This window comes from Rhinichthys klamathensis, unplaced genomic scaffold, assembly GCF_029890125.1.
Source record: "Rhinichthys klamathensis goyatoka isolate OS25496 unplaced genomic scaffold, OSU_Roscu_1.1 h1tg000291l_1, whole genome shotgun sequence".
Taxonomy (NCBI): Eukaryota; Metazoa; Chordata; class Actinopteri; order Cypriniformes; family Leuciscidae; genus Rhinichthys; species Rhinichthys klamathensis.
This window is the reverse complement of record NW_026606810.1, coordinates 907,669-929,101: the sequence shown is the minus strand read 5'-3', so window position 1 is coordinate 929,101 and position 21,433 is coordinate 907,669. Positions and strand designations below refer to the sequence as shown.

At 38.9% G+C, this 21,433-nt stretch overlaps 1 protein-coding gene across 6 annotated transcripts in view; it reads right to left on the bottom strand.

Annotated features, from left to right (window-relative positions):
- Nucleotides 1–21,433, bottom strand: part of atp2b4 (ATPase plasma membrane Ca2+ transporting 4) — a 281,849-nt gene that overhangs the window by 78,810 nt on the left and 181,606 nt on the right. For all 6 annotated transcript variants that reach the window (XM_056269832.1, XM_056269827.1, XM_056269830.1 and 3 more), the window contains exons 3-5: nt 12,562–12,759; nt 2,731–2,988; nt 2,106–2,231 (exon numbers count right to left, since the gene is read on the bottom strand). In XM_056269832.1, coding sequence (XP_056125807.1) covers nt 2,106–2,231; nt 2,731–2,988; nt 12,562–12,759 — 582 coding nt within the window. The remainder of the gene's footprint in view (nt 1–2,105; nt 2,232–2,730; nt 2,989–12,561; nt 12,760–21,433) is intronic.

Here is a 21,433-nt window from a genome sequence, read left to right as displayed (position 1 = left end):
ATACAAGTTTACAGTTTTGAACGATGTAAGCTACTCTACTCTTATCTGTATGACCAAAAAATTACGGAGTCGCCTATTAAGTTATTTTAGCTGTAATAATGAGAAAAATAAATTAATCTAAATGAACGCTCCGCCGCGTTTGTCGAACACTAACTCACCATGCCAGAATAAAACCCGACTTTAGAAAAATGCATAGGGCCACTCGGCGTTGTGTGCCAAAACACTTAATTATAAACTTCAATATTTCATTCAAAATAATCTCAACACGCTTTGTGAAATTTTGAAATGCCGTGCATGCATTAGGGCCACTGGAACTAATGAACAACTGAAACGCTGGTTTTGATTTTATTGTTTGTCGTTTAAACGTGCCTGTTGCATATCTCTATTTTATATATTTGATATTGGTGAAGTAGCCTATAGCATTGATTAACTGTGGAGGGAGGGGTGTGGGGATTAAAATAATTCAGCAGAAGCAGGGATGTTTAGACCAGAAGGAAATCCCTGTCCCCCCTGGCAAATCACACTTTACTTAAAACCATGTTTTTAAAAACTCTAGGTTGTAGGGAACAGACCTCTCTGCCATACGCGCGCACGGTTTGGAGCACAATATCTGTCTCGCATGCACGCTCGCTCTAGATAGATTACGGGATATTTGAACTAATTTGCGGTATAACTAGTCGATCACGAGTGGCTCAACAGGTAGATCTATAGATAAACTATATCTTTCAGGAATTTGACCGACCGGGTTGACACTTCAGCGTGAGAAATCGGGGGTGTGGCGTGAGAGCCTGGAATCAAAAAAAAAAAAAATATATAGCCTATATATAGTACCCAAACGTTTGTTTCTCACATGAGCGAGAAAACGTTTTGTCTTGACTTTAGCCTGTGAGTTTAGGCCTATACTTTAGCCTTTTACAGTTTTAAAAGATTATATCTTATATAGATTATACCAACAATTTGTTGTAGGCTTATTTGGAAATTACCATAACTTGTAGTATTTCATCCTTAGGCTACTGTTAATAGACATTAGCCCCACTTACGTTTTGCTAAATGTCCCTTTGCGCCACCTGGCGGTCATTTCGCGTACGACTTTGAAATGCGACTGGTTTATTTTTACCGTGGTGGATGGCTAAAAGGTGTGACTAAAAATGTGCTTTTGGCTTTCATTTATATTTTGATTGTTTGTATATATATATATATATATATATATATATATATATATATATATGTATGTGTGTGTGTGTGTGTGTGTGTGTGTGTGTATATAAATATTTATTTATTTATATATATATTGTCCTTGCATTCTTTCTTGTGTGACACCCCTGAATGAAAGGCTCATTAGTATGCAGTCTGCTCAGGTGAGAACTGCCTAATTATTCATGAGGGGGTTGGGCCGTTCCGCCCATCCGCATATTGCCTTTGCAAACAAAAAAATGTTTTTCACAATTTAAAACAATCTATTGTTTTATGTGAATGATTAGGCAGAATGATTTTCAGATCAATTTGAAGCAAAAACTCAAGGCGACAACATCCACTAGTCAAAAGTCTTGTGGACAGATATTTAGTATGTTATTTGTGGCCTTATATTAGAAACTTTATTTTTTAGTTTTTTCAATAACCACGCATAAACAATATTCTCTCAAAAATACAAACATGTACATACATGTTGATAACATATTATGGTAGCCCTGTGTGTGCTATATAGAGTGTAATTTCACCTGTGCCATTAATATGTTTATAAGCAACTGAAAAAAGCACAAATGTCAGAGCATGCCAAAACATCTCAAGGACCCCGAAAACACCTTAGACCCCAGAGGGTTAATGTGGGGTCTAAAATTAACAATTTAAAAATGACACTATCAGAATTACAATCTGACAGGATGAAAAAAATATTAATAATATTACATAATAATATTAATAATATTAATATAATAATATTATACAATCTTTAATGACAGCAGCACGAAACAATTAATAATAAAAAAAGATATTTTCTAAAATCCTAATGCTTTGTATATTTCCACGTTTAATCCAAGGTTGTGGTCTCTTTTGTACCCTACAACAGAAGCTAACATTTTAAAGAGGATGTGGAAACTCCATCTCACCGGAAAGGAGCATGGGGTCCTTCTCCAGAGATTTGCGGACATGATCGGCCTCCCCAGTCAGAGAGCTTTCATCAATCTTCAGGTCATTACCCTGGATCAAGATACCATCAGCTGGGAGAAGGTCACCTGATGGAAGAGAACATGGGGTGGTGAATGACTGTGGGATGACAGAGAAATACAGAGAAAGACACATTCAGCAATTCAGCAAGAGGAGAGGAGCAAAGGCTGATTTGGTGACTATGACGACAGATCTCTCCTGTGGCTCTTGGACACCCCACGCGTCGCCCACATAGCAGGCACCACAAGCAGCAGCACAGTGACTCATGCAAGCCAGTAAGCATGAGTCATGAGCCATGCTTTGTGTCTCAGAGAAGACTGGCAGTCACATATGATCTATCACAACCGCTGGAGAATTCAATGAGGAACTGGCTTCTGAGGTTTAATAAAAAAGCCAAAGGGTTCTGGAGGGAAAACTTTACTCTATAAATGCCACTGCATTCATAAAACCCAAATATGACAGAGATCACTGAATCCAGTGACGTGTCACATCTAAATCCGTCATATTGTGGAAATAAATAAACATGTTTATACCGTATTTTGGATTACCGTATTATGGAACACTCACCATATTTGATTTGTGCGATATCTCCCACGACGATCTCAGCAACAGGGATCTGGATGACCTGACCCTTGCGGATGACTGTAAACTTCTGCTCCTGCTCTATACGACTCTGCAGCCCACGGAACTGTTTCTCTTTGCTCCAGTCATTGAAGGCCGTCACCAGCACCACGATTATAACTGAAAACAAGATGGCAGCACCTTCAATCCATCCTGCCTGGGCCTCGCCCTCATCTTCAACACCACCAGCTGCTTGGCCACAGCCTGGAATAAGAGAAAAACAAGGAAAAACAAGAAAATCAATCCCTTAAAACATCCTGTCAAAAATCTGTATCTTACAAATCTAAACTATACATAACCTTTAAATAGGTTCATACAACCTTTAGAGACCATTAAGGGTCCAAGCAATTACAAAAGCAGCTGCACATTTCTGTTTTATCAGAGTCTCTTCTTTGGAAAGTTTCCTCTTGCTAGAAACATGTTTTATCGCAGATTTACACTTCATTGACCTAATTTCCTTCTGGAGATCTTGAAGACTGTCTAAGGTCATCTTTGTGGTTTGAGCCATATGGGTAATAGGAAGAGCCTGCAGTCGCAGCCAAATTCAAGTTCTTCGGCATTCAGAGCAGTGCTTATGAAGCAAAGTCCCAAATGAGGACATTATTAAAACATAAGCCAAAATGTTGACTCACTAATAAAGTCGGAATCAAAACAAAAAAAACATTAGACTACTTTCTGTACAGTTAAGCAAAGGCAGAGGCTCTACAAAACTCTTCCACTTCTTTCAAAAACATTAAAAAAAATCTTACTGACTCCAAACTTTTAAACGGTAGTGTATTCATTCTATTTTTTCATACCGTATTGTTCCGAATATAAGACGATGTTTTTTTCTTTGAAATACATCTGAAAAAACAAGTTTGTCTTATACAGGGTTGCTGCACTAGCCTGGATGCCAGCCGAACTTAGCCCCGCCCACAACATTTGAGGATGTGAAGTTCGGAACGGACTTGATCCGTTGATAAGCAAGTATGCCCGAACCAAAGCTGTTCGGACCAATCAAATTGTCAGGGCGGGCTTTATACGATGATGGACAGATGATCAACCGTAACGTAATCATACACGTCACCAAAGAGCGCTTGGGTTGAATTCGTTTACAACAAAGAATGGCTGCCACTGGAAAATTGAGATGTGTAGATTCAGCCATCGCGTCTGTTATAGAAGATCTATACAGCGATCAAGGCATTTGTCGATTGGAAAGATGTTTTTGCCGTCCTTCCTACGGGATTCGGTCTATCCAATTGAGTGTAGAGGCATTTTTTTTTTCCTGGTTCGGTTGAAACACTACCCATAATCACAGCCCAATGGAGCAGTATCAGACTCACATTCTGACTAGAATCTGAGTATGATGACGTCAGGCTATTGCTGCACACTTTTTAAAGTCAAATTTAAGGATTTTTAAGATCTTTTTAAAGCCTGAAATAAAAATGAATACCATACATTAGGGGTGTGCAATATTGACAAAAACACATCTCGATATTTTCAACGTTTTGTTGATAGTAATTAGGGATGGGCGATATGGCCTAAAATCCATATTGCGAAATACATTGCAGCCTCTTGCGATAACGATAAATATCACGATATATAAATTATAATAGAACCATTTCAGAACAGGTTAGATAGACCATAAGGAAAGCCAAACTGCTAAATGTTTTTAAAGAAACGTACATAGTTTTGAGAACATTTATTATGCAAAACTGTAATTTTACAACAATGTTGCAGATAAATAAAATTCAAGTACATTACCTGCAGAGACTTTAACAAAGAAAAAGCTTCAAGTATTGGGTTTCTTTCCTTTAGTGCACGCCAGTTTCACACATACTCCGTGTGCAGTGCGTGTTGCGGTGTGTATGCGGCGCAGGAGCAGCACACGCTATTGTGCTTTCACATATGGTGTGTTTGCAGTGCGCAACTAATCCACGGCTGTACGACAAACACAACATTTATCCTCTATTTTTTATTTCAAATCACTATTTTTATTATTAGTGTCTTTTATAATATAAAGAGTTTCAGCATTGCGATTCTATTTGTACACAGACAGTAGGCAAGTAATACGTCTACACTCTTTCACAAGACTATTCACGTTTAAACTTAATACACTTAAAAACGTATTATTACTTCTATATAGATTTATATATTAAGTTGCTCAAGCAAGTGGCAAAACATTTATACATTTATGTTAACATCGCAAACATTTTAAATTAAAACATACACAATTGACAAAACAGCTCTCTCATACCTTTTCTTTTGCATTTAAATAGTGCGGTCACAAAGAACTTGTTTTTCCACCTCCACGAAGAGACAAGTGCATCCATTATGTAGCGTTGTTGAGGTAACGTTATTGTTTTTCTTGCTTTAATTACCCCGAGCTTAAAGTTAAAAGAAAATGGCAGTGAAAAATAGTAGTATAATTTAATAAAATGGATTTGAGAGATTATATTTTCATATCAATCCGTGTTCATTTTGATCATGAACCATGCGCTGTCACTTTAATTCAGCACGTGCAGCAGAGCAAAAATAGACTCTGTGCGGAAACGATTGCTGCACTGCTGTATACGCACCGCACCTAGAACGCATTGCCGCACCGCATCCGCGTGCAGGCCTGTTAACATGGGTACGGGAAAAATACGCACCGCATATGCACTGCAAACGGAGTATGTGTGAAACAGGCGTTAGCCAGAACTGTTGCCCCTACAGAGTATAGTTTGCTGCTGCTCGTCGGACGGCTTAAATCCGAACCAAGTCCAGATAATGGATGTTGCACCGGCCTTTTTAACCAGCTCCTCTGTTTCGCTTTCAGCCATGTTTACTCAAGATGACGTATACGATGATGCGATGCAGCTTGTGGCTCTAAATTTTGCGGGTAGATTGCGTCAACATGCATTATCGCGATAGAGTTCAAATTAAAATCTCTATCGTAGGCCAATTTTATATCGTTTATATTGCATATCGTTTCTATCGCCCATTACTAATAGTAATTAGATGGTACAAGTACAAAAACACTATCACTAAAATATCATGGCTAATTTAGGCCTGTTGTTGACAGCAAACTCCCGAAGATATTCATATTTTTCATATTCTATGCAGTGGTCAGTTCACAGCAGTGACAAAAATTAACATTTTTATTAAGGGGCAATATTTGCCACTTTAAATTTATTTCCAGGGGTATTTTCACCTATATATGGATTTTTTTTCTAAACTTATTTAGAGGTATGCATCACCTTTTATGTCAAATTCTAACATTCAAATTAAATTCTATTAGAATAATAACACAGTACACTGTTGCCAGTCAAATTAAATCATTAAATCAAAATCCATCTTTGTAGTGCAGAGGTGACACAGAAGCGGCATCAGAACTGGCAATAATATATTTACACTCCATTTACAATTGACCCTTCGCAGGGAGTTTGATTGACAGGCGATCTGACCAATCATAATCCACCATCGGCCGAATCCGCCATTTTTGTCCGACAAAGCAGTCAGGAGAGTTAGTAGATTAACGTTGGAGGATTTGAACTTGAAAAACGAAGTGTACTGACGTCTTTCCGCGGTTAAAATAACATTCCTTCTTATGTTCATTCATGCTTATTTGATGCTATAACTAAAAGGAAGAGATGATCGGTTCACGAGCAGCTTTAACTGAGGCTCTACAGCGATCTGTCAGACACATTAAAGAGCCACAAAATGGTATTTATTGTTTAAATTTCTTTTTAAAAAATTACCAAATTTGAAAGTTGAGACTTTGTTTCATATCAAAAGTAACCTGGTCTGTCCTGTCTGTCAGCGCGTTGTCAGTGTCCTCTCTGCTCCGCGATGTATTTTTCACTGTGTGAGAACATGGTGTGGCGTGAGAATGGTGTGGCTTGTCGGACATAGCAACAGTAACTAAGGGGGGCGGGTCTTTGCGAACGGTCAATTGAATAAATAAAGCGATGAGATTGTTTTTTTATTCAATATTTAAATATGAAATGATTTCTAATTTTAACGTTTTAGTTAAAGTCACTGGCCAAGTCACTGTCTTAATGCTGATTCATTCAGGAAAGAAGCAAGTGGGTCATTGAATCATTAAACTCATACGTTCAAAACGCGGATTTCAGTCAAAAGATCATCGCTGTCTGTTGCATGGAGACTGCTACGGTTTCATTTTGAAATTCTCCTTGGCAAAATAAAGGGAAAACAAACAATATTGACAATATGGTGTCTAAAAAGTAACTCACAATGTTAACTTGTTAATTTAACTGTTGTATAAAATAAATATCACATTTGCAATTGTGCACGGGAAAACGGCACTCTTGCTCATGTGATATTCTAACATAACATAATATGATATCAATATGAGACAAAAACTCATTTGGGGACATACCTATAACTGCACACATCACGCAGTGAAAGCACGAGAGACAAATGTGATGTCAGCTCGCAGTGCCTCGTACATTGTTAAAACAATGATTACAGTATCATCATAGACGATACATATATCGTACACCCTCAAGCACAAAGAATGAACATATAATTGAACTGACACTTGCCAACTTTCTTCTTCTCTCCTCCTTTCGCATGCAGGAGACAGACGTAATATGCTGCCGTAAATGACGCGAATTGTCACGTGACCAAGCAAATCCACAACGAGAATAATAAAGAATACGTACACTAATTTGGAAAACATTTAGATATGTCTAAGTCAAAGTGTCATCTAAAATTTAAGACCTTTCATAAGTAAAAATAAGACTAAGACTTTTTATGACCTTAAAGTTTAAAAATCTAATTTATAACTTTTTAAAGCTGCAGTCCGTAGCTTTTCCTCTTTGTCGCCATCTCTCTGTTCGAAATCTGTAACTGCAGTGATTCGCGGAATTATCATCTTTACGTGGGTTGTAAATCGGCATGAAACAGCGCGGATGAACACAGTGTTTTGAGGCGAGTGGTGCTGTCAATCACCGCGCTGTGTGGATCATACAGAATCACAGATTCACTTTTTGAAAGTTTGACCAACATAAGAATTTTCATAAGAAAATGTCTTCTGAACAAGTAAGTAAAATCCATTTTTGTTCTGACCAACTAAGGGGGAAAAAGCATTCGACATGACAAGCTTCGTTAGATTTAATCAACGCGATTTACAGCAACCGTGCAAATTATAGCCTACTTTGTCCTCAAATTGTTCATGTTAACAACATCACATCAGCATTGCTTGACTAATGTTAAATTTAATGTGTTTTATGGTTACCTGTGTAGTTCAGAATTCATATCTCCATAATAGCAAAACGAGAAAGGCACAACAAAGGAAACTCCATAACTGTGTGAATTAAGAAAACGTACTGTTACACAATTGAACTATTGAAATGTCTTACTTGTTCAGCAGAAAAAAGCCGTCTCTTCTTCCGTTTTGAACCCCTTCAAAACACGGAGTTCACGCACTTTTCAAAAGCCCCGCCGATGTTTAAATCCTTGTGTTCGCATGAGACGGTTTCTTTTTCTCTAGCCACCTTAAATCCGAAGTACGAAGTCTTTTGGGTTTTATAACTGCTGAATCTCCAGTTGACACTGATGATTGTTGTTTGGATCTTTCTGGATGCCATAAGTTTAATTATGTAAAGTGCTGCGAGAAAAGCCTATACATCTAAACATCTCATCACGCGGAGTATAGCCGGCTAGCCGAAACTCCTTCTTTATGTGTACGGGTGTGACGTAATGACGCAAAGACATGCTCGAATTTCCCGCGGAAACCCACCAGTACCACTGGAATTAAAATCATTATTACAAGCTAACCGTTTTGAATCTAGCTATGGCAAGCAGATAGTTTTGACCACTGGCAGAATACAGGGGTTAAAGTGAAAAAAATTTCTGAGCCTGAACTTTGGGGGGGGGGGGGGGGGGGGGTGTTCTTAATGCCGTCTTTTTATGAATGAAAGCCAGTATCACTCATATTATATCTACTGATGTCTCGATGAAAATGATTTCCCCCCAAATTTTAAACAATAGGCTTCAAAAAATATAAAAACCTTTAATTTAAGTGAACTTAAAACAATCCTCACTTAAACCCATAATAAATGTCATTTACCTGTACCATACAGAAATTGAATAAGGTTATAAAACAGTCCGCACATACATTTTAAATGAAATATAGATTAATCCTTATCAAAGCTACAAGAGTTCTTTAGTCGAGGGCAGTTAGTAATTTTCTCTGTTCCCTTTGTTCTTTAGGTTAACTTCCGACAGAATTAATGGCTCCTGTCACTTTAAGATCTGCCGCTGCTGACAGGATCTCACGCATCTCATTCTCTCACTACTATTTACTTCCATTTAAGATTGTATTTAACTCATTTAAGACTGTCCTTGTGAGGATACTCGACAAAACTGACATTTTGGCATAAATGTGTGTGTTATTGTTCGTTCAAGCGCGAAAGAACTCGATACTGGCGCGCGTCTTTCTGTGCGTCGCGTGTGTGTGTGTGTGTGTGTGTGTGTGTGTGTGTGTGTGTGTGTGTGTGTGTGTGTGTGTGTGTGTGTGTGTGTGTGTGTGTGTGTGCGCGCGCGAGGACATTCACTGAAAGCGCGTTCTCTTTTGTCTTGTCGCGCATGAGCGGTTTAAAGCATTTGCGTGAATAAGAGCGTGATCATAATAACCCAAGCTAAAGGATGACAGAAAAAATGGATGCTGCCTTAATTGCTTAAATATTTTAACACGTTAGCTGGACAAAAATGAATCGCATGCGAAAATAATCATTTTTTCCTCACGGCCGCACGCCGGAGATCCGGCACGGTGCCGGAATACTTTAAGCCCTGAGAATAAGTTTTTTTTAATATAATTATTTTGATTTATTTTTAACTTAAAAAAGTTACGGACTGGAGCTTTAAGGATCAGCAGGAACCCTGTAATATTCACGGTCTAGACTTTTGCATGTCAATAATACACCTGCAACAATAGGTAGTGCCAAATACGCATAAAACGAGTGTGCCAAGAAATACGGTGTCAGAGTGTAATGTTAGATCGCGAGCGCAAAAAGAGAGTCTTAACCTGTTAAGCTTCAAGCCCACTTTTGAAAAATCCCCAGAAATGACATACACAAACTGAAACAGATACAGTTCATGAACCCTTTGCACTAAAAGCACAAGTATGATCTCATTTGAAAGCTGACACCTGGTTGTTTATTGTAAATGTAGAATTAATTATTGTCATAATGAAAAAAACAATTTTAAATAGCTTCAAAGTTTTGTAAAGTTATTAGAAATTTATTTTTATGAAACATCTTCATGAAAATAAAATTGAAGTTGGCCCTGGAGCAATCTAGAAATGCACAGCAGCTAAAGCCACATGTCTGACCATTTTATATTTAAAATCTGAAAATGATAAGTATAAAGCTCTGTATTTAGTTAAATGTTTTTCAAGATCATGTCAAATTACTTTATTTTGATTAGACTCTATTAGCAAACTGATGTTTAGTCATCTTCTGAGTCATCTATTCAGTCTATTGTCTCTATTGTTTTGTGGTGCCCCATTCAGTCTCAGTCTCCCCTGCACACATTGACACCTCTCCAGACTGGTTATTATGGCTCTAAATATGCATTTCTTTTGTCTGCATTATAGCTACTAACGACTGGCTATTCACAAGCTATTTGAAACTGGTATCAAATGCACTGAAACATTTCAGTAAGCATTCCTATTTAGAAAAAAAATCATAAAACAATAACTGCTCGTGGCAGGTGCGCCTGGGCCCGCTAGCATGTTAGCTTAGCACACCATCAATACACGACCATTTATGAGATTAAAACTATGTTTGCGCTCCAAACTCACTATATAACGCAAGTCTAGTGTTTTAAATAATCTTCTGTGATCTAACTTGGCTTCAGATAAAAAAAAATCAGACAGAAAATGTATTATTTAGTGTTCTGAACGATGATGAAATCTATATCGATTAGCATTACATTATAAATATAATCTATTATTATGAAATACCTGGCATGGCTTGAAGAACACAGGTAACTCAAATATCATTGCAATCATGTTTATTGTCTTCAAAACATCTTTATCTGCATGTTACAGCGATCTCTGTACTTTCTGTTTCACTCAGTGACGTCCTGGAATGTCACATGACTATGGGTCTTCTTCATGATCCATATATGGACTTTTATTGGACATAATAGCGCCCCCATGCTATTGGTATGAATGGAAAACACAGCACATCTCAGTAAGAAGCGATCATTATGATTACATCGACGCATTTGGGTATAAATTCAATAAATATTATTCCTGTCTATAGAAATATGATGTGAATCTATGAGAATATATCAATATTTCTCCACATCTGCACATTGTTGAGCTAAAAGCCCTCAGGGACGTTGTTTTGTGAATCGCTGTCATGACGACAGCACGGAGTGTTTTTTATGAATGGACCGGCTGACGCTCATAATTCATATTAAAGGTATCGACTCATTTTTTTAATTTCATAACTCCTGACACAAATTAAGACATAACTGTCACTATAAGTTTCTCAGAATACAATAGTGGTCAAATACTGAATCTTGAGTCTTATATCTTTTTAATGATGTATAGTTTGTCAAGGTATAACATTAAATCTGATAGTATATTTGAACTAAATAAATAAAAAAACGCTTCAGTGCGCCGACGCTCTGGAGAAGGTTAAGAGGTTAAAAATGCGAACATTCAAAGAAAAGCTTACGGTGTTAATTTGTACTTTCATTTTGTATTTGCGGCTTCAAAAATAGACTAGGCACCTATCTTTAGCGAAGCAGCGCAGAGAGCCGCTTCTGAAACGTGTCGCGGCATGGCTGGTATAAACACAAGCATTGACTAGAGTGGCCGTGATCAGTCATAATGCGCCGCAGACGTGTGCAGTGTGACTGTCATGTTTGCGTGCTCGCTGACGGGACCAAACTTTCCCCATATGTGATTTTAAAACATAAGACGGTACCCAGATTTCAAAACTACAATAAGATTTCACTTCTACTGTTAATGAAATTTTGTTAGGCTACATGGTTTTCACTATGGGATGGATAGCCTAATTGTTATATAATTCAGATGGGCTACAGGTTATTTTTATGATATGCCAAAAAGTGTTTACATTTTACCAGTATTTACCATACTTTCAAAACAAAAATGTAAATTTGAAAAATATGCAGGATCAAAATTATTTTCAAATAAAAGCACTCTCTTTATCAAAAAGCCTTTTTGCAAAAGGTACATCTTGAAAAAGGGAGGCCGTCTAATAATCAGGGTTGTCTTATATTCGGAACAATATGGCATTCATGTTTAAGTAATAATAGTTAAGCAATCACTTCAGGAACCAGTAGAACATTGTCACTTCTGATGCAAAGAAGACCTCTATGGAAAGAGGTCTTCTTCCATAGAGGTCTGAAAATACATCTGTACCTAATCTGCAAAACAGCATATTATTATCTGCCACTGAATGAAGAACCAATTTAGCATCCAGAGTTCAAACTTTTAAAAACAGCATAAAGAGTGCTCTGCATTTTCCCACCAGCCATTATGATGTGATGAGTGTGCAAAGCCTACAAAAACAAGTATTTCTATAATTCATATTTCCATAATATATTTAAATAATTTCTATATAAAATAGTATATAAAATACTAAAAGTTACATTTTAAGTATACATTAATTGTACTTTCATTAATGATTTTAGTTTATTTCGGATTTTTTTTCTCTCAAATCAATAGTTTATCTTAGTTGCATAGTGCAGGAAAACAACCCAAACAATATTAAAACAGACTTATTAAAAACTCTGTTTAAAGCCACTACTTACTGTCGTTGCCTTCCCCTTGTGGGTGGTAGAAGGACAGGCCCAAAGAAATAATAGCTGCCACCTCCAGAATAATGAGGGTGACATCCTGCAGGGCCTCCCATACCAACTGCAGAAAGGTCTTGGGCTTCTTGGGGGGGATGAAGTTTTTACCGAATGATGTGTGCCGCTTTTCCAAATCAGCAGGGTTACCAGAGAGGCCTGCAAAACATACAAACACTATTATTACAACAGAAGGCATAGTTCTGACAAATTGGATGATACCCGTTACTGCAAATCAATAGAATTCATTTTAATGCAGCAGGTTTATATTTCTATGCTAATGAACTATTACTGAACACATGGCTCATTGGTTTATAAATAAAATGGGTCACCAAAATATGGTCAAATTAGCTCTTTGATATCTTTGGCAACAGGTATTTTGAATCACTGATTTGATTGTATACACTTGAAACAGTCTGTTCAACTTTACATTCAAATGTACCAACTTATTTGTGGCTCATTTGCTTTTTAGACCATAGTGGTCGCAGACAAATGAGATTTATTGATGAGAAGCCAGTGTCATTTGTTTTTCTGCGTGCATAATTCAAAACAAACATTAAAAAACAAACTCAGAAGTGGCAAGGAAAGCAAGCCCAACTAATCGTACACCCGGATTCATTTAATATGGAAACAATTAAGCAAGACTGCCTGGCACCTATGAATTTTAAAACACTCTCCATGTCATGTCAACTTTCATCAGTGCTTTGTGGTAAATGGTGCTGGAATAGTCATCACACACGTTCATGGGGTTATTATTTTAACACACGCTCACTCACACACACAATAAAAGCAGTCAGATATTTCCGCGTTTCAGGTGGATTATCATGGATGTGTGTGTCAAGGTTTATAGGAGCAGTGGAACAATTAATCAGTGTTGAGAGCGGGGAGTGCTTGTAGCCGATAAGCCCAGAATATTGAATGAGTTTTAGCCTTTGCTTTAATCAACCAGAAACTAGTGCATAGTGTATGGGAGGGTTTAGGGAAAATAAAAATTTCTTTAAAATGCATTTCTCACAGAAACCATTTTGAAACAAGGCTAGTCATTTTTCTCATTTTATCTGCTATACTTGGCTAAAAATGTGCCCTGCCAAGATGTCCCTCGCTATATCCTCATTTACAAATTGCAGGAAGATCAGATATGATTGACTGCTTTATGCCAGCAGCAGGACTTTGAAAAGGCACTGAATCTTGTCAGTTTTTCTAAATAAATTATTATGCAACAAGAGAAACATTGGCGAGGACGACAGTGTGCATTCTTCCTCAGAGACGCAGCTGTCAACTGACCAGCCTGTTGATGATTGACACTGTAGCAAGGCTTCCAGGGGAGATAGAGAACAGAAATCTAGCAACTGGGATTTTAGATAAGAACCAGAGGATAGATGCAATAAGATATTGGTCATGTAGAGGACAATCCTAATTTACTAATTCATAGGGGTGTGACGGTTATCATATAACCGTAAGAGCGACAGTTATAGTTGAACACCGTCATTAGAACTCTATAACCGCCCAAATTTATCATAGAGAATGTTTAAATACTAATATCAGCTTACAAGGGAAACGGAGGCGGAGTTAGTGGTGCTTTGGAGGCTGGTACTGCTGGAGATGATTCGGAAGAGGTCTTTGCACCTTTACCGATCAGAGCGCGCGCTGACACGGAGTAAAGCCTTGTTTATACTCGGCGCGTCCGCACGAGCGCGAAGGTGCGCACGGCAAAGATGACGCGTTGGGTGCGCAAGACCGGCAAGACCCCATTTTGCTTGGCTGTGTGCACGGCTTTTTTTACGAGGATGAACGACTTAAAGCCGAATCTGCCCGAGCATGTACGTCTCACCGCACCAGCACGCAGTTTGCGCGTCTAAATTGCAAAGTTCATTGCAAAGTTTTTTTGTTAAGGTTTTGTTTACTGTGTGTGATTTTATTTTAAAAAAGCACGTTCATTGCAACGTTTTTTTTTTTTTTTGAAGGATTTGTTTACTGTGTGTGATTCATTTAAGCACATTAACTTCTAGTTGTCTTGCTGTTCATTTCAAATAAACGTAGAGCGAGTAGCTAATCAGTGTTAATATTTGGTACAGTAGCCTTTGTTTGCAATTACAGAGGTCAAACGTTTCCTGTAGTTTTTCACCAGGTTTGCACACACTGCAGGAGGGATTTTGGCCCACTCCACACAGATCTTCTCTAGATCAGTCAGGTTTCTGGGCTGTCGCTGAGAAACACTGAGTTTGAGCTCCCTCCAAAGATTCTCTATTGGGTTTAGGTCTGGAGACTGGCTAGGCCACGCCAGAACCTTGATATGCTTCTTACAGAGCCACTCCTTGGTTATCCTGGCTGTGTGCTTCGGGTCATTGTCATGTTGGCAGACCCAGCCTCGACCCATCTTCAATGCTCTAACTGAGGGAAGGAGGTTGTTCCCCAAAATCTCGCAATACATGGTAGGGATGTAACGATATTGACGATATCGCGCTATCGCGGTGGTAAACGTGTCTCGATATCGTCGTGGTTGGGTTACAATATTAAAAGGACAGGTGTCCGTCACAAAGCAAGAGGAATAAACACAGTCCCGCGGATCACAAACTTCCAAGATGCCGTCTGCAAGTGTGTTTATTGTCTGCAACAAATCGCAGAAATCAAGGGAGAAGAGAAATGTAGATGAACTGCTGCGCTTGTGACAGGGCGCATGTTTACCTGAACGAGCAGAGAGAGAGCGAGAGAGCGAGCCCCGGTCGCGCGCGCGCACTCTCTCTCTCTCTCTCTTCGGAGCCAAGCAAGCGAAAGGCTCAAAAGGTCTCAAAACTAAGCGCTGTATTGCTCTCTCTCCCTCGCAGGCTCGCACATATTAATCAAAATAAATCGACAAGATGTTTTTTTTTTCCTGACGTACATGAACGCTAAACAAGTGATATGTTGATGTGCATTTTAGCATTGCTAATATTCCTGTGTTTTCGTCTCGTTCGGGATCCGTTTGAAGCTGAATGCATCACCTGAAAAGCTGGCACGTAACGTTACGTGTCAGTGTCAAATAATGTACACATAATGAATGGCGACTGTAGAAAGTAAAAGCTGAATCCCGGACATTTTGGGTGATCTCGAAATGTGGGCCTGATTGTGCAAATCAGCAATGTAACGTTAGGATAGCCTAGCGTAGCAAACTAGCGATTTTTAAAAACGTTAAAAACATTTCAATAAACAACATAGTTGCAAATATATATGTACATAACTGTGTAGAGCACAAAACAAGACTGTCATAATTTTTTAATCAATCATTTAAGCCAAAAATACTTACATTTATGGGACTCTCTGGATGATATGCCTGCCATTGTTGCCGGTTGCGCAGTGCATTCTGGGTACCCCTTGGTTTCAAGTAAGCTCGCGAAAATTCTTGGTTTTAAGGGGTGTCTTCCCCTTCCCCTTAGCCCTATTATTTAGATTATCATCACAAACACTATCGTGAGCTATTTAACAATACCGTGAGCTTTTCCACAATATCGCAATAAATATCGTACCGTGAGGTCAATATCGAAATTGTATCGTACCGTGAGATTTTGATATCGTTACATCCCTAATACATGGCCCCGGTCATCCTCTCCTTAATACAGTGCAGTCGCCCTGTCCCATGTGCAGAAAAACACCCCCAAAGCATGATGCTACCACCCCCATGCTTCACAGTAGGGATGGTGTTCTTGGGATGGTACTAGGGGTGTAACGGTTCACAAAATTCACGGTTCGGTTCGATACGATACACTTGTGTCACGGTTCGGTACGTTTCCGATACAGCAAAAAGAAAGAAATGCCAGAGAAATTTCCTTGATTTAATTTTTTTTATTATATTTTTATTAAAACTAACATCATAAAGTATGATATTTTTTTACTTTGAGCAATGATGGAGCTATACTTGACTTTTCTAATGAGCTTATAAAACAAAACAGCTCCTTGGACAAAATGAAATGTAATATTGTAGTAGTTATAAACAAAGGTTTATTTTAGTTCAGATTAACATTTGAGGGCAGCAATTGTATTCATAATGTCAAAATAAAACCGACGTAATGTTACTTGAAAGCATTATAGCCTACTATTTCTGCCAAACTTCCATGGTTACAGTTAGTAGTGTTACTACAGTAAACCCATGGTGAATGTTGCTGATCTGTGGACACTGGATAGTTCATTCACGGCACAATGTTTCTTCCTGGTTTCCACGTCAGAGCTGTTTGATCCGTTAATAATGGAGAAATGTGAATGTTTCTCACTAGATCTCGCTGCGATGTTATTACTTCAGTGGCGAATTCAAATCCTTTCTTTACTGGATTTCGCTGTGTAGTAACAGTGCTGATGATTAAGATCGGCTCGCGCTGCATTGGTCCAAACTGATAAACGGCCCGTCAACCACACAATAACGAGTGGTTTCGTTCCGCTTACATTACATTTGCCATTTGATGTTGGGTGTTGATGTTGGCAATGTTGTGGTCACGCCAGCATCTCTATGAGCGCGCTTGCCACGCGTGACGTGCCTACATTTGAAATAACGAAATTTGGGTCGGCAGGAAAAAATGGTCTAACGAACCGTTCGGTTCAAAAATGCGTACCGAAAACCGAACCGAAAGCCTCGTACCGAACAGTTCAATACGAATACGTGTATCGTTACACCCCTAGATGGTACTCATCATTCTTCTTCCTCCAAACACGGCGAGTGGAATTATGACCAAAAAGTTCTATTTTGGTCTCATCTGACCACATGCCTTTCTCCCATGATTCCTCTGGATCATCCAAATGGTCATTGGCAAACTTAAGACGGGACTTGACATGTGCTGGTTTAAGCTGGGGAACCTTGCGTGCCATGCATGATTTCAAACCATGACATCTTAGTGTATTACCAACAGTAACCTTGGAAACGGTGGTCCCAGCTCTTTTCAGGTCATTGACCAGCTCCTCCCGTGTAGTTCTGGGCTGATTTCTCACCTTTCTTAGGATCATTGAGACCCCACGAGGTGAGATCTTGCATGGAGCCCCAGTCCGAGGGAGAATGAGTCATGTTTAGCTTCTTCCATTTTCTAATGATTGCTCCAACAGTGGACCTTTTTTCACCAAGCTGCTTGGCAATTTCCCCGTAGCCCTTTCCAGCCTTGTGGAGGTGTACAATTTTGTCTCTAGTGTCTTTGGATAGCTCTTTGGTCTTGGCCATGTTAGTAGTTGGATTCTTACTGATTGTATGGGGTGGACAGGTGTCTTTATGCAGCTAACGACCTCAAACAGGTGCATCTAATTTAGGATAATAAATGGAGAGGAGGTGGACATTTTAAAGGCAGACTAATAGGTCTTTGAGGGTCAGAATTCTAGCTGATAGACAGGTGTTCAAATACTTATTTGAAGCTGTATCATACAAATAAATAGTTAAAAAATCACATATTGTGATTTCTGGATTTTTTTTTTTTTAGATTATGTCTCACAGTGGACATGCACCTACGATGGCAATTTCAGACCCCTCCATGATTTCCAAATGGGAGAACTTGCAAAATAGCAGGGTGTTCAAATACTTATTTTCCTCACTGTACATTTATTAAATATTTTGACATCATAATTTGATTATGCCTTAAGTTACGAGTACAAGTATAGCAGTCTCAGCTCACTTAAGCACATTGTACCATGTTTAATACAATTCTTACTCAAAATCAGCCAAGAAAATGTAAAAACCTCCAGTAGATTGCATTACTCATAAGAATCATTGGACCAAATATTTCTCTATCAGTGGGGTCATGTTTAGTAATCAAGCAATCCTTGTGTTTGCCCTCTACTCTAAACAAGCTGAAGGTCAGAATTGATTGTACAGAGATTGCCCCCTCTCTTTATTTCTCCCCATCTATTTATCTCTCGGTCCACTCCAGACCGGCCCGTGAGTGATTTGTATATGTGTCGACATTTACGGGATTGGGAATTAAGCCAAAAGCATTCTGGGCCTCTCTGTCGAATATCAAGTCGACGTGGCGTTTATTTAATCATTTTGAGAATTCTCTAGATTATTTTGAGATCTTTATTTAGGTTGGATGTTATTTTTCATACCCTGTCAACATAAAGACGCTGTATTAGGATGTTAAACCAGGTGTATTCCCACAAAACTCCTGACTCACTTCAACAGACAGCATCTGGCCCTGTCAAACAGAATTGTTTCAATTTGGAAGAGAGCAGTCGGTCATGCAAATCAGGCAAAAAACAATCCCGATCTAGTCTAAGGATGGAAAGTTGGAGCACATTTAGGCCTCAGAAAACACAGTGTGGAAAAAAATTACACCGGTTTCGGTGTTAATTTAAACCGCAACACCGGTTTCATCACTTGTCCACCGCGACACCGAAAAAAAATATATAGGCATATATTTATATATTTAACGCAATTACGCAGTATCCGTTTTTTTCTGTCACCCGTTGACTACCGTTGTATGATCACGCTCTTATTAATGTGAATGATATTAAGCGCAACACACAAATTATGCCAAAATGTCAGTTTTGTCGAGTGTCCTCATAAGAGCAGTCTTAAATGATTTAAATAAAGTCTTAAATTAACGTAGAGATTTGTGAGAAAATGGGACGCGTGTCGATCGCGTCTGTGTCAGCAGCTGGTCTTAAAGTGTCATTAAAGTTAATCAAAGAACTAAGGTAAGAGAGTAAATGACTCACTCAGACCCGGAGCCAGGAGGATTATTAAAACGGTAGCCTAATAATCATGAATGCACTGCTATCTTTAACACATCTCCGGCGAACGGCTTCTTCACGCAAAAGAAAAACTCTTCATGAAGCGCAGTGAAATTCAGCGACCTATGGCATTTCCTGATGGATCAAGGTTGTTCGTTAACTTAATTTTATACATGCAACTCACGTAGCCATATGACACTGACAACGTGCTGACAGACAGGACCGAGCAGGTAATATTTAATATGAAACAAAGTCTCAACTTTCAAATTTGGTCAGTCAAAGAAAATTAAACAATAGGCCTACAGTTTTGTGGCTCTAATGTGTCGTGAGAGATTGCCTCAGTTAAAGACAAGTTCAAATCCACCGATGCTAATGTATATAAGTGAAAGTGAAGTGCACACTGCTGCACCAGCTTTTTATAAGCGATGTCAAAAAAATTAGTTTCGTTTTCAAATGAGCGGCAATTCAGCGCACAATAACAAAACAGTGTTGCTCTGCACGACCACCATTATGCATGCATGCCTGTGCAAACGCACGCATTTTACATGTGCCTTTAAATGAGCGATTTAAAAGCCCCCGCCGGTGATACCGGTATTACCGGTGTTGTAACACGTCGATTAGCCGGTGTGAAAAAATCCTCACCGTCACATCCCTATTACACACATTAAGTTTACTGAAAGTAAAAATAGTTGAAAGTCAGAGGACGTTTCTTTTATTTGCTGAGTTTACATAAACATGCTGCCTCACATATTTTGTTGTCAACTGAAGGAAGAAAGTCTGAAATTTGGAACAACATGACGGCTTATTCATCTGTTAAAATGCAACAGCACTGGACAGGTAAATCATTTCATATTTAATGGTTGTCAGCTCATCTCTCCGCTGCTCCACAGGGAATGGGCTTTTTTCTAAAATCATTTTGAAAATCGAACTAATTAAAAGTACAAATCACAATTGATGTATTTTAAAGCTGCAGTCAGCAAGTCTGGCAGATTGAGTGGACTTAGGCAAAAATTTTAATGTTTACAACTCTCATGGCCCTCCCCCACTATCAACGAATACCCTCCCACGAGTTCATGCTCGTCAGTGCGTGTGCACCAGATTTTCAGTGAACGCGCCCGTCTCATCAGCATCCATTTACACCATGGATTATTTGGAGGTATGCTGTCCTGGCTAATCTACCGATAGATTGCAATTGCTAACGTCATTTATACTCTAAATGAGCTTACTTGATTTTCCGCCATCACTCTTCGTTACTGCGCGAACTTCAGGCGTGTGCATGTGATTGTAACGTGCGCGAGGGGTGGTGTGTGCCTGATCTGTGATTGACAGTCGGATCTCACACCCCCCTGCGCTGATTGGACCCGATGATCCGGGAGCTGTGGATTTTTGCAAAACAAATAACACGCTCCTCCAGGTGGAGTTAGAAGCTCGGGTTTTTTTCTAAAACCACTTTATTTATGTTGTTCTGTCGGATTATAGTGTCGATTTCACTGAATATGATCAAAAAAATGTTGCCGACGGCAGCTTTAAATTAAAACGTGTGATTGTATTATAATTGCCTACTTATCCAGGGTTTCTGCAGGTTTTACAAAGTCAAATGTAAGACTTTTTAAGACCTTTTTGAAACTATTATTAATTAAATTTAAGACCTATATCACGACATAAAAAAAAAACGCACAAAGAAAACGCAGAGTCTCAAAATTACTTGCCAAGTAATTTAATTTATTCAAACTGAACATAGTACTTTCGTCGAACATCAGCACGAACGGTCCCGTGATTTTGGAAATTAGTTCTGTTTTTATAAAATCTAAATTTTATTTTATCTTTCCCGCACCTGAAGTATTTAGCGATGTCAGAGCCCGGAAACATCGTTTGAAACAATTCCCAGACTTCCTCATTCGCACTTTAGGACTAGTGTCTTGTCACCGTGTGGAGAACCCAGAGCACCTCCGCTTTTAGTGTTGGCTCTGATCCAAAAGCAACACGGAGGTCGATTGCGGGAGTTGCGGAGCTACTGTGTGGGCCTCGCCTAGGCAGTGTAGAAGTAGTGCTGGAGCCGCCAGATACTTGCAAGAACTGGCTGATGGCTGTCGTTTGCTGGAGACCTTTCACAGCAGTTAGATGTTTATCACTTTTTGCACGTGACTTGAGCATT